Source organism: Alosa pseudoharengus, unplaced genomic scaffold (assembly GCF_046254945.1).
Source record: "Alosa pseudoharengus isolate Yale_2024_CS ecotype anadromous, Long Island Sound unplaced genomic scaffold, YU_APseudo_1.1 YU_APseudo_1.1_scf_20, whole genome shotgun sequence".
Lineage (NCBI taxonomy): Eukaryota > Metazoa > Chordata > Actinopteri > Clupeiformes > Clupeidae > Alosa > Alosa pseudoharengus.
Window position 1 is genome coordinate 26,495,555 of NW_027468664.1, and position 12,523 is coordinate 26,508,077.

The 12,523-nt window shown below is 41.0% G+C and overlaps 2 protein-coding genes across 2 annotated transcripts in view; both read right to left on the reverse strand.

Annotated features, from left to right (window-relative positions):
• The window catches only part of rassf3 (Ras association domain family member 3), an 89,100-nt gene extending 82,992 nt beyond the window's left edge, over positions 1 to 6,108 (reverse strand). Inside the window, exon 1 of the mRNA XM_076296966.1 lies at positions 5,534 to 6,108. Within this exon, the coding sequence (XP_076153081.1) occupies positions 5,534 to 5,987 (454 nt within the window). The 5' untranslated portion in view covers positions 5,988 to 6,108. The remainder of the gene's footprint in view (positions 1 to 5,533) is intronic.
• A 93-nt stretch (positions 6,109 to 6,201) lies between these two features.
• LOC143136315 (uncharacterized) lies at positions 6,202 to 11,792 on the reverse strand. The gene is made up of 6 exons (XM_076296969.1): positions 11,693 to 11,792; positions 10,345 to 10,670; positions 9,669 to 9,770; positions 8,254 to 8,312; positions 7,472 to 7,732; positions 6,202 to 7,174 (listed from the first exon to the last, which is right to left on the reverse strand). The coding sequence occupies exons 1-6, from the start codon at positions 11,725 to 11,727 to the stop codon at positions 7,139 to 7,141; spliced, it is 819 nt and encodes a 272-aa protein (XP_076153084.1). The 5' UTR covers positions 11,728 to 11,792; the 3' UTR covers positions 6,202 to 7,138.
• Between the last annotated feature and the right edge of the window lie 731 nt (positions 11,793 to 12,523).

Consider the following 12,523-nt stretch of genomic DNA (forward strand, 5'->3'; position numbering starts at 1 on the left):
CATGTCTTCCAAACATCATAACCCCACACCAAATCTGCAAAACCATACACTAGTTCTCAGTGTTTCACTCAGTTTTCAATTGACTAAAACACATTTTGCAAAACACCACACACAATTTTCTACTTAACACACAAAAATCACACAGGAAGTAACTTGATTTCATTTTTCAAACACAACCCATCAAAATGTCACACTAAATCACCAGTGCTTCACTCTCTCTCTTCACATGTGCAAACACTCATTACTTTACGGAACACCATCCAGTCATTGCCTTAGTATAGGCCTATAAATAGATAATCTATATGTAGGTATGGACCCTTTCAATATGGCCCTATAGGATTTCAGAACCAATGCAGATACTTTGAAAGGAATGTTCTACAAAAACTCGACTTTACTTTATGTACAGTAAAACTTGTCTTTTTTACTATATTTTTGTGTCTCCCCAAGTTACCATTAGCTCAATACAATACAAGTTACCATTAGCTCAAGCTCACACACACATACAGACAAACACACACACACACACACACACACACACACACACACACACACACACACATAAACACACACACACACTTTTCTTTGGAAAAAAGAAAGTAATTTGATAGTAGTCAGTCATTTCAAAATCAGCTTTTTCAGAACTCCATGTACATCTGGTGGTCATTGTATTTTGCTTTGCTTCGTTCTTGTTGGCTGTAAAATACTGTATTCACAACAGCAAATTATTTAGGTTTCAATATTGCTTGCATTTTTACTATGTATTTCAACTTCTCTCTGTAGATACCGTAACTTTCACTCTTGTATTGAAATACATACAGCCTATGAAAGACAGAAGAGCGTTAGGTTTTGAGCAACAGTGTGTACATGATGTATCCAAAATGTCATATTATGACAAAAGTGTTTATAATGTGAGGTGAATGTTTGATTTAAAGATGTGTTTATGACATTTTGAATGTTGTGTGTCATTTTGCTGGAGATTTGAGGCATTTTGCCTTTTGTGTGAGCAATTGTTGGTTTTGTGTGTGGAGTTTTGAAAAATAGACACAGAGTTTTGAAAACGTGTGTAAAAAAAACTGTAAATACAAATGGCTAACTAAACTGACCAGACAGCAGTGCTGAACCTCAATATGAGCCTAGAATGGGCTCATGCTTCACACAGTGGCCACTGAGGGAAATACACAAACAAAGTTGAATTGAATAGAAAGGGCCATCTTAACATTTCCCTTTATTCTGCCCACTGCAAAAGAAAAATAACGACAGCTGCCATTGATATGTCATTGGCACCTAACCCTGAGTTGCTCTGGGATTTGTAATACTTGACATCTGTGATTGGATTTGGATAAAAGAGTCAACCAAATGATTATATAGCATAAAGTATAAGCTGACCAGATTGGCATGTCCTTCAAAGAAAGTTTAATTGAATTGAACGGGCCATCTGAACATTCTATTTTATACTGACCACTGCAAATATATATATGGATATACCATTGGCATTGGCAAGGTACACCATTCATTTAATGTAACCTTCATTGTAGGTATTAAAGGTGCTCTAAGCGATGCTGGGTAACATCACTTCTGTTGACTTTCAAACAAAACCGAGAGCTAGCTCGCAACTTCCTCCCCCTCCCTCCCGTGCTGCTCCCGTGCAAATGAAACTCTCCTAAACGCGCATCTCGTCTGTAATTTGCTGGAACAGTTTGTTATGTTTTTATGGGCTGGTTTGCCCAGGTTGTTTTTGTTGCCGTTTTTGGAGCCTGGGCTGTCCACAGAGATCGAGTTTTTTTACAGTGTATTCAGGACACAGGCAGCTAGCGGTTGGTTAGGTGATGTTTGCAGTAAGTGACATAAAATGTTTTAGCCTAAAAAATGTGTGGCATCGCTTAGAGCACCTTTAAGGATTGCTACACAACACTTTAAAGTTCTATTCACTGTGTGTCAGGGAACCTGTCAGTTCTGTAAGGATTTGTTTTCCTACACTGACCGGCGGACTACACATTATCCCTTACATAATAGGTGCTGACCAAAGAGCAAGTCAGGCCCAGATCAGGCTCAGGCCTGGCTCAAGTCTGGCCCAGGTCTGGCGTGGACGACCATTGTGACATCAGATGATATCTAGAATCTAGATACTCTCTCAGTGCCTCGCCATTAACCAATTAAAGTGAGGTATCAGTGAAGCAGTGGAGAAAACAGACACACATGACACCATACACGCAGACGACTATCTGCTGCATCTGATGATCCGATAACACACACATACACACACACACACACATGCACACACACACACACACACACACACACACACACACACACACATGTACACACACACACACACTCTCTCTCTCTCTCTCTCTCTGGGCGCCAGCATCACATTGAAGTCGTGTGCAAAAAGTTTGGTTGGAGTTGGTCACCTTTGTCCCATCGCCACGTCTGGGTGCACACTGAACACGTTGCCTAGGAAATGAACAACCTGATGGACTGCCTGCCCTGTGGCCCTCTGGGAAATGAACAACCTGATGCACTGCCTACCCTGTGGCCCTCTGGGAAATGAACAACCTGATGCACTGCCTGCCCTGTACATCGTGGGGGAGAGGGGGGGCATTTAACAGTTGTACATTGTATTTCTGCACTTAACAATTCCTCAACCAGGTCCAGTTTAACAGGAATCTCTGTGGTGGACTCAATCGTGCAGTGGAACAACTTGTGTGCACCTGACTGACCTTGATGACGGCCTAAAGCCGTCTTTGCCCATCCTCACCTCACCCCTTCTAGACTCACCATACAACCTGGTTCCGTTCAGTCTTCTGTTGTAACAATGCAATTAGATCAACTATTCATCAATAGTAGAAGGCCTTTGCTAACGTCTATTCAGTTTTTATATGAATGTCATAGCTCATATTTTCATTTTTGTATAGATTTTCATCATGCTTTTTGTTCAGGAAGAAGAGGCCTTGTTTGTTTGTGTATGTGTGTGTGTGTGTGAGAGAGAGAGAGAGAGAGAGAGAGAGACCTAGGCAAGTAAGGTAGAGTAGCCTAACCAAGGGCAGTCAAAAGGACAGGAGTCTAGCAGTATTATGTAAACAAAAAAGGAGAATCACTGAACCAAGACAATTACCTGCATGGCGATCAGGGGGGCCTTTGACAGCCAGGGTTACACACAAACTGCACTTCATAGGGCAATAACATCAACATCATGCAGTACCGACACAACGATGTTCAGGAGATTGTCCTCTCTCCCCTCATCATATGTTACTGTATACTATACTACTGTCTACATTGCACTATATTTCTTCTTGTCCTGTCTATGCACCACCTGTGTATACTTTGTATATCACATTGCACTTTTCTGTTCTGTTTTTTTTTTTGCACTTCTGGTTAGACACAAACTGTATTTTGTTGTCTTTGTACTCTGCACAATGACAATACAGTTGAATCTAATCTAATCTAATCTAATCTAATAGGCCTATGTAATGTACATGTATGTCCAACCTACAGTTTTGTGAATGTTTTGCTCAGATAGTGATAGAGAGCGCATTGACACATTGGAGCCTGGTGCCTGTGTAGGAATGAATGAGGGACCTCTGTGTACAGTATGCCTGTGGAAATGTGTGTTTGTTTGTATGCATGTGTGTTCTTCTGGGAAACCAGTCTGGCGGCATGCCTCTCTGGCTTGTGTGACAGTGCTGTCGTAAGCATGAGCACGCAAATTCCTCCTCACATGAAACTGAACATGAAGTCTTAATACACCCAAACTAGTTATGCAAGGAATTAAGGAACTTGGGGGCAGCCCTACTTATTACTGGTGTTTTTAAATGAATTTTCCAGTAAGTCGCGTGCGGGCATACAAAAATCCACTATGCATTACATGTCTCCTGTTTGCTGTTGCATATAGGACTATCTGATTTGGACATCTGATTTTGATTACTAAATCCTATTACTTTGCTCCCGTTGTGAACCAAGACAGGAATAGCAACAAAGCAACTTATATTACAGTTTTTTTCAGTCGCTAACAAGCGTTTGTCCAACCAGTTGTCACATTTTCAAAACTCTAAATACAATTAGCACAGCATCGGTCTTTTGTGGCCATACCATTCACACATTTCATGTCGTTTTCACACGATATGCAGTCAGTGAACACATTTCCACAATGCTTACATTTTCTTAACAGACAAGCTATACCTCCCAACAAAATTATGGATTGTTTTTGCAGTATTTACGAATGTTAACACACAACATCCCACAATAGTAAAAACAATATTCCAAACCTACATACTAGATACAGTATAAAAACCTCTGCTTCTGCAATGATATCAGTTCAAAAACAATATATCTCAGCTGATAATAAACAAACAATTCAATAACTGACACACAACTTATTTATGTTGGGTAAATTGGGCCAACCACAGCTGATTCCAGTCTGGCTTAGACTCAGTAGCAGGGGTTATTTTGTTCTATTACACTGACACAGTAAAAGGAGGACTTTGAGGAGTGATGTTTTTAGAAACAGAAACAGAAAAAGACAAACACTGTAATGTCTGGATGAGGAAGAGTAAGAGCAAGGGGCCAAGATGAGAGATGCAGTGAGAGGTGCAGGAGCAGTGAGAGGAGCAGGGCCAGGGAGAGGGCAAGGTACAGGTGTAAGAATGTGTGGTGGCATTCTATTTGGCTGCAAGAACTGCTGTCAGTGATGAAGTTTGTGCCACTATCATTGACCATGTAACCAATGCGATGTTGATGAAAACATGTGGCCTAACCCTGAAGATTGCAGAGATTAGATACAGTAATTTTGTGCTTTTTTAGCTCCCCCCTTTTTATCTGGGCTTTTTGCTGTTGTTTTCTTTGTTCAGAATGTTTGCGTGTTTCATGGATATTTTTGTTCACTGTAAGCATTGCAATACTGTAAAACGTTTTCTGTTCTATCATACTGTAAACAGTATTTCTACTGTACCTCCTGGAATGCTTTTGTATGTGAACATAACATGGGGACATACAGTTCCCAACCAAGAAATTTAGTTTAAAAATTGCATGCAAATACCTGTAAAACTGAAACATAAAAGTCTATGCAGTTTTTGTAATGTCAACAATAGCCAGTATTTTGAAACCTGGTGTACTTTGATTGACTGCATGTACCTTGTGAAGTGAAAAAAAAGTGTTATTCTTTGACAGAATAATTTCATTTTGAGTCAGATTTCCAGTGTTTTGGTAAAGTTAGTGTGTGTAGAGAAAGATGTGTTAGTAGTATATTGAGTCTGTGTTAAGAGTTTAGAAAAAATATCTGAAGTATGGGTAAGCGCTTGTTGGCGATTGAAAAAAAACTGTATTATTTCATGTGGAGTTCTGTCCATAATATATCTGACAGCATTCAAAAGTTGTTCGCAAAAGCTTCTTAACTTCTTAAGACGGTGAGAGCTGTATTTGAGCACAATTGCCCGTCCAATTTAATCGTTACTATACACGCGGCGCAATTTAGACTGCAGGGGCTTGTATTGTCTAAGGTAGCCTATCTCATTACAAACGAGATCCATTCACTCACCTGTACACGTCAAGCGATCCTGGAAGATAGTGTGACAACAGACGTCGCACCACGCAGGTGAGGCGTCCGGACAGAACGTGTGTCCTTCTCCTTTCTCCTCCTTCACGCGGGGGTCCTTTTCGATGGGTTCAAAGATAGTCCTTACATCTGGAGGTCTAAAACTCCGTTTTCTGGGTCGAGGCCCAGCATCTGGGTTGTCTTCGGGGTTTGGCACAGGCACCGGTGCCTTGTGTCCGTTCTCCATCGCTGGACTCGGCGGCGGGTCATGTTTTCTGATAGCCTTCACAGCCCGCACTTTGGAGTTACGCATCTTAATATTCGCTAATGCCTTCTCGGGAATTTGGTTAGACTCTTTAGCCCCGTGCGTAACACCGCTCTTTAGCCCGAGCGCCACAGCTAACGACGAAAAGACCGCAATGTAGCGAGTCGGTGAGTACTTCCCACTTTGATGCATGGTGGCATCAGTTAAGCGAAACTCCTCGATTCTGTCGCATTTGACAGCGCTCGGAGTTCATTCGTGACCCGGAGAGAGTTTTTCAGAAAACTAGTCGATGCCATCTCCTCCTCCCTTTTACTGAGGCTGTAACCTGAAAGCAAGTTAGACAGGTGCCTTGAACGGCTCAGGTTTCTCACAGCTTATGTGCGCCTGAAGGAAAAGTGTCGACACACACATTCCAGGACTGTATTCATATACAAATAGCACAAACACACACACACACACAATGAAATCTTTACAAAAATAAGGTATTTGTTTTATTTGAATAAATCTGCATGACCATGGCTTGCAATTAGACAGTTCATTAAAATATGTTTTTTTTTTTTTATATAGTCTATAATACATACTCATTTAACATTATCATTTGCAAGCCTGAAAAAAATAAAAGAAACTAAAAAGCTACAGCATATATCAGATGCTAGGGGCAAAACTACAATATAACACATTATGTTGTTTGTGATAAATTATGCTTAAACACTGATCAGACATTCAAAAAATCTAAATTCAAATACACCAGCTGTTTTAAAGTGCACTAGTTGAGTGTTTTTAACGAAAGAAAAAAAAATAAAGGTCCTCTATATACTTTTCTTGGGTTACTTCCACTGTCCTATCTGGTGAGGTGACCTTTCAACGGATAGTGTTTGCAGTCCCAACACACAGTCCAGATTATAATCCCAACACAGCCTGATTACAATCCCAACACATGGCCATGTATCAGCAGCTTCTGGCAACGATGCTACTCAGATTGGGGGCCAGTCTGCTCCTGATCAGGGACAGCTGCTACAAAGTCAGCTTTTCTCCCGGATGTCATGTTCGAAACTGCACTTCTTTTGGCGATTTTCTTTTGGATATTTTTGATTAAATATCTCAACATGCGACCGTCTTTCCACAGAGAACACTACATCGAGTAGTGATATCCACTACCACTCTTAAAGTACCCGTAACGTCCTTGGTACAACAATGTGACACTCACTCTCAGACTTGAGAGTGAGTGTCAGCTTTCTGAAAGTAAACACAAGGTAGATAACCCTGAGATTAACCAATAAGAAGCAGTCATTTTGACAGTGCAACCAATAGGAATGTGGCAGGGAGTCCATGAAACTTGTTCCTCAATCCTGTTCCTCATCTGATTCGAAAACTTTGTCCTATAAACAAGAACAAAAATATATTTCAACCAGCCTATAATATATAGTATAGTATATAATACATTATAATATAAACTTCAAATACTTTTTTGTGATTAAAACCTGCAGGCCTTGAAACACGCAAATGTTTGTTGATATTTTGAGCTCAACAGCCATTCAATGAGCCACAATTCCCTTCTATGATCCTGATCCAATGTTGTTAACTGGCTGGGATAGTGTATTACTTCGTCCGAGCTACTTCCTCTATTACCCCATTTTATATTACAAAACCAGGACTGTACAGATAACAGAACTCACCCAGCCTCCGTGCTGTTGGACCCAGGGCGAAAAGTAGTCCTTCAGGTAGCGGGCGCCAAAGCCCATGGTCTGGCTCACAGGAAGTGTATCCATGGTGCTGAGGCGAGTCGCCACCTCACAAGTCATGGCGATCTGGGCCTCCTCCTCACTCGGCACGCTGGACAGGTTGAGCTTCCCCAGGAAGGCCGTGGTGATCCTCGAGAAGAGGCCGTAGTCAAAGGATCTCACGAGGCGATCGTGAAGGGCTTTGTCGTTCTTGATCTATGGAGATGGACGTAACCAAACAAGGGGTGGAGACGGTGAGAAGACACAAAAAAGGCTGTTTGCATTTCCAACTGCAGTAGGCTTTAGCAAAAATGCAGCATGTACATGCTATTTCTATGAAAAAACAAACACTTTGGAAAAAAGTTGAAAAAAAAAAATATGGCATTGCATGAGATCACCCACCAATACTTCAGTTCCATCTCTGTTTAAGTCCAAGACACCAATACTAAAATTTGACTAACATGACAACAGACAGAGCTCCCAGAGAGGTCAAGACATTGTGTTGATTACAACAACCAAGTTGATTTTAAAGAACTGCAGAGCACACATATTTTTGCCCCTCAACAATGTGTGTTGGATGGATGTTACACACAAAGGCATCATGTTGCCGTGATCAAGGCACTGAGACAGACAGAAGCCACATAAAGTCTCTCATTATTAGTGCGCACAGTGCCACCCTCTGGACGGCATAGGTAGTGCAGCTTGCTTATTTCTGTAGCTTTTTGAGGCTGTGTTACCTTTTCATTCAACTGGTCACCAGAATCACGAAGCAACTTTGCAAGCTCCTGAACTATGTCTGTGGAAGAGAAAGGACAAACATGGTTACAGTTATGGTTACTTGACAGATGCTTTTATCCAAAGTCACTTACAACATAGTCAGAAGAACAGACAATAACAATAAACAACACAGTAACATGACTGAACTGTCACACTGAAAGCTTAGCAGTGACCAGATGAGTAATGTTCAGCTACTATCAGGACCTACAATACTTTCACATTTAGTAATTTAACTGATGCTATCTAACGTGACTTACAACAATCAAGGTTTGTTTGTTTAATTTAAGGGGCGGTGGTAGTGTAGTGGGTAAGGTGCTGGGCTAGCGTGTAGTAGCCCGAAAGTTGTCGGTTCAATTCCCGGCTTCCACTGTTGTGCCCTTGAGCAAGGCACTTAACCCCAAGTTGCTCCGGGGACAATGTGATTCCTTGTAATATAGCTGACATATGTAAGTCACTTTGGTCAAGAAGTGTCTGCTAAATGTAATGTAATGTAAAAGGCCATTTCAGCAACTAAGGCTATTTAATGGCCAGAACATTGTGTGTTAGAAGAGCTTAAAAATGTTTTTTTTTTTAATCTATGCTAGTAAGTTATTCTAAAACCTTCAAAAGGTGGGACCTTCCTGAAAACATCAGCCATAGAATTTTGGTGATAAAATTGTTGTCTTTTGGTTTTCAAGGCAGGGCAACAGATCACTGACAGGGGACATTTTGCAAAATTGGCATAATGGAGGATCTTCACCACTCAATAGAAAGCTATGAGTGAGTCTTGAATGTCCTATACGGCACAACAATTAAAGTACAATAAAGTTATAATAGAAGGTACAGTGGCACTAGGATATTGTAAGTGCAGCTACTCACATAGAATAAAGGCCCATTCACACCAAGAACGATAATGATAACTATTAAATATCGTTCTCGTTAGTATGAATGATGACGTTCACACATAAACTATAACGATAACAACATGAAGAACGATATCGTTGGGGATCACTTTCAGAGCGATTTTCAGAATGATAAAAAGCTTATAGTCAATCAGAACCCATCAAATTCTAACTGTCACATTCATTAACACAAGGAGAAACTTTGTTTATCATTGTTCAGTGTGAACGCTTTTATCGTTATGGTTATAGTTATCGTTCTTGGTGTTAATGGGCCTTAACAGTTCAAGCAAAGTCAAGGGAGGGAGAGGACGAGGGAGCCAGGATAGGGAGGAAGGTAGTGGCAAGTACAATGTACACTAAATATAGATTTGTTTCTTAACTGTCCTGAAAAGAAATCCAACAATGACAGCAAATGACACTATTAGTTAGGTATGAAGGGGTCCCCCCACCCATCATGAAAACAACAACTGGTGAACCTAAAAGGGCATTCTGACCTTCAGGGCAGTCGGTTTCCAAGTCTCCCTGGAGAAAGGGAACGCCGGTTGATAGCTGTGTCAGCTTTCCAGCCACCTTGTCTGATTCGGTTTCCGGATCACCTGATTTCACACAACAACATGATGAGTCACTTTGGAGAAGTCTATGACACAGACTTTCCACATGTGATAAAGAGCGATACGAACAACCCCTAATCAACCAGCTAAGGCAAACCTGTAGCCACACAGAGTTATGTAAATGTCTTCTGGGAAACAAAATGCAGGTTCAAACTAGACTACACCATGACAGACTACAATTCTCAACAATCATTCCTCTTTGGGATACTAGTATCCCAAAGAGGAATGATTGTTGAGAATTGTAGTCTGTCATGGTGTAGTCTAGTTTGAAGAGACGGTAAAAAAAAAAATTCTTTGGTGACTGCACAGGTGCAGTTTGGGGGAATTTTTCACAGGTGCATTTTGGCTAGAAGTATTTAGCTTTACTCATGTAACATGTGACAAACACGTATTTCCAAAGCAACTCACAATAGGGGAATAACAATCAAGGATCAGTTAATTAGGAGACCTTGGAGTAAGCTTTAAGTGGTAGGCTAAATCAGTTCAACTTTCAGTGTAAAAGCCTGTGATAAATGTAAAATATAATGTGTGTGTGTGTGTGTGTGTGTGTGTATATTACCAAGCAAAGCAGGCTGGGGTCGACTTTCATCATCTGAAAGATCCGGCTGCAGATCTGGATCTTTGGTCTTTGAGCGGAGACAGCTGGGCAGCTTACGATACCACTTCTTCTTCTTTGGCGGGGTGTTCTGCGAGTCATTGTTGGCCTCTGTCGTGGCCGACGGTGTTACCGATGGTTTGGTGATGCTGAGCTGGCGCTGCAGACGCTTGTCTGAGGGTCTGCGTCTTTTGGCGTATGCCATGAGGATACGGAGCTCCATGCTGTCCTCAGGAGTGCCCGGCCCCATGCCGCCTTCCTCTCCTGTGTGCCCGTTCGCCATTGGCTCACTTTAACACAAGGACATCCCATTACGAGTGAATGGAGGAGACAGATGGGAACAGCCACATGCAGGGAATACTATGGGAAGGCTTATTATGCCTGTCTCAGTATGGGAAGGGAAAAGGGGGCAGAGGTAGAATGAACAAGACAGGGTGCCAAAGATACAGGGTGCCAACGACAGATTTTTAAGGTGTAGACTAGCCTATGGGCACAGTGCAAATGGCACTGTAGGCCTAATAAAATCAAAAGGACCATTTTTATGGACTTTGTGTTTACTGACAATGGAGAAGTCGTAAAAGAGAAAAGATAGCGCTTCTCTGCAGAGCAGCATATTACGAAATGAACTCTGCACTGTGAGTTAAGCATTGACTAGCAGGACTACACCCAAAACTAACTATCATATCCTCAAGGCACCCTTAACTGTTACTTAGGTTAATATTAAATTAAATATACTTATAAAGTGTGCGATGATAAAAGTATGACACTGAGTGTTAAATAATTTATGTAGACTAACTGTTTGGGACAGTGTACAGTATAGGCTATACCTCCAACCAACATGCCAAGGCATGTCCTTGCGATGTCGGTCTACGTCCAACAACTAGGATAACTTTAGGCTACCTTTCTTTTTTACTTTAACATATCACCTATCCTTGATATTCTCACACACTTCGTTTCATGAAGTATTACTACTAGCGTAAACTCGCGAAGTTTGTTGTTAAGTTTCAATGAACTTTGGTTGCATGGCTAGCTTTAACTTAATGTAACCGGACTGAACTGAAACTTAAACTTTTCGTTAAACTTTTAAACTTTTTTACATGTTGTCAGATTTCATAGATGTAGGCCTACTGTACAAATGTATTCATCAATGCATTATATCAGCAAATTGGCGATTGTGACAAACAAATTGCAAAAGTTATTGCATTTCATCACTCAAAGTTGGTGCTGTTAGAAATTTGATGTTAACCCTGTTAGATAAAGTTAGTTAGGACATCTATATCTATAACTCTAACTTTAAAAGGGTTACACTTACTGAGTTTCTTTGAGCGCGGACTCCGTGGCTGCCATGACCGTAGATAGTAGAGAAATTCAGAGAACTAAATGCAATGCGAAACTGAAGCGTCTTTACGCCGTCGTCGACTTCCTTGTAGCATCAATCACAATTACGTCAGAAAACGTCACATCGGTGACACGTCTATGGTGACAGCAGAACAGTTTTTCTACTTACCACAGATAACACTGCAACATTTGTCCACTGAAAAGTTGCTTAGATTTGTTCCCAGTTCAATAAGCCTTCTTCCGAAATCTATCACGCTGTTTTGCTCAAGAAAGTCAGGGGAGAACGGGGTAAGATGAGCCACCTTTCCCCATAGGAAACCGTTCTTTATCATTCTTTACAATCTGTGAAAAGGTACAGCACATGCCCGCAGCGGCGCCCGGAACGAGTTTGAAAGTGGGGGTGCAAAAAAAAAAAAAAAGATGGTTTCGGGCTGGGTTTCCCGAGAGAATTTTGAAAATTCCAGAGGCCAACTATTCACGCACGTTTTCACGTGGGATATTACGATATAAGATAGTCTAATAATAATTTTTTAAAAAGTCTAACAAAAATTGTCATTATGTTAGGTGCTGTGTAGTGATTTCGGGTGGTTTCATTCAAGCTGATTGGACTGCAAGTAGCGTCTTTTTACGCACAGAGTGATTTAGTCTAGGCTACAAGTTCTAAATGAATAATCTGCTAAAATAAACTGCGCCTGATATTGACAGACACAGACACACCAGCATAACCTGAATTTTCATTCAAGGAATAAAGGAGGTAGTCTATAGCCTACAATAATAATGATCACAATCTCCATTTTCTGTCCTG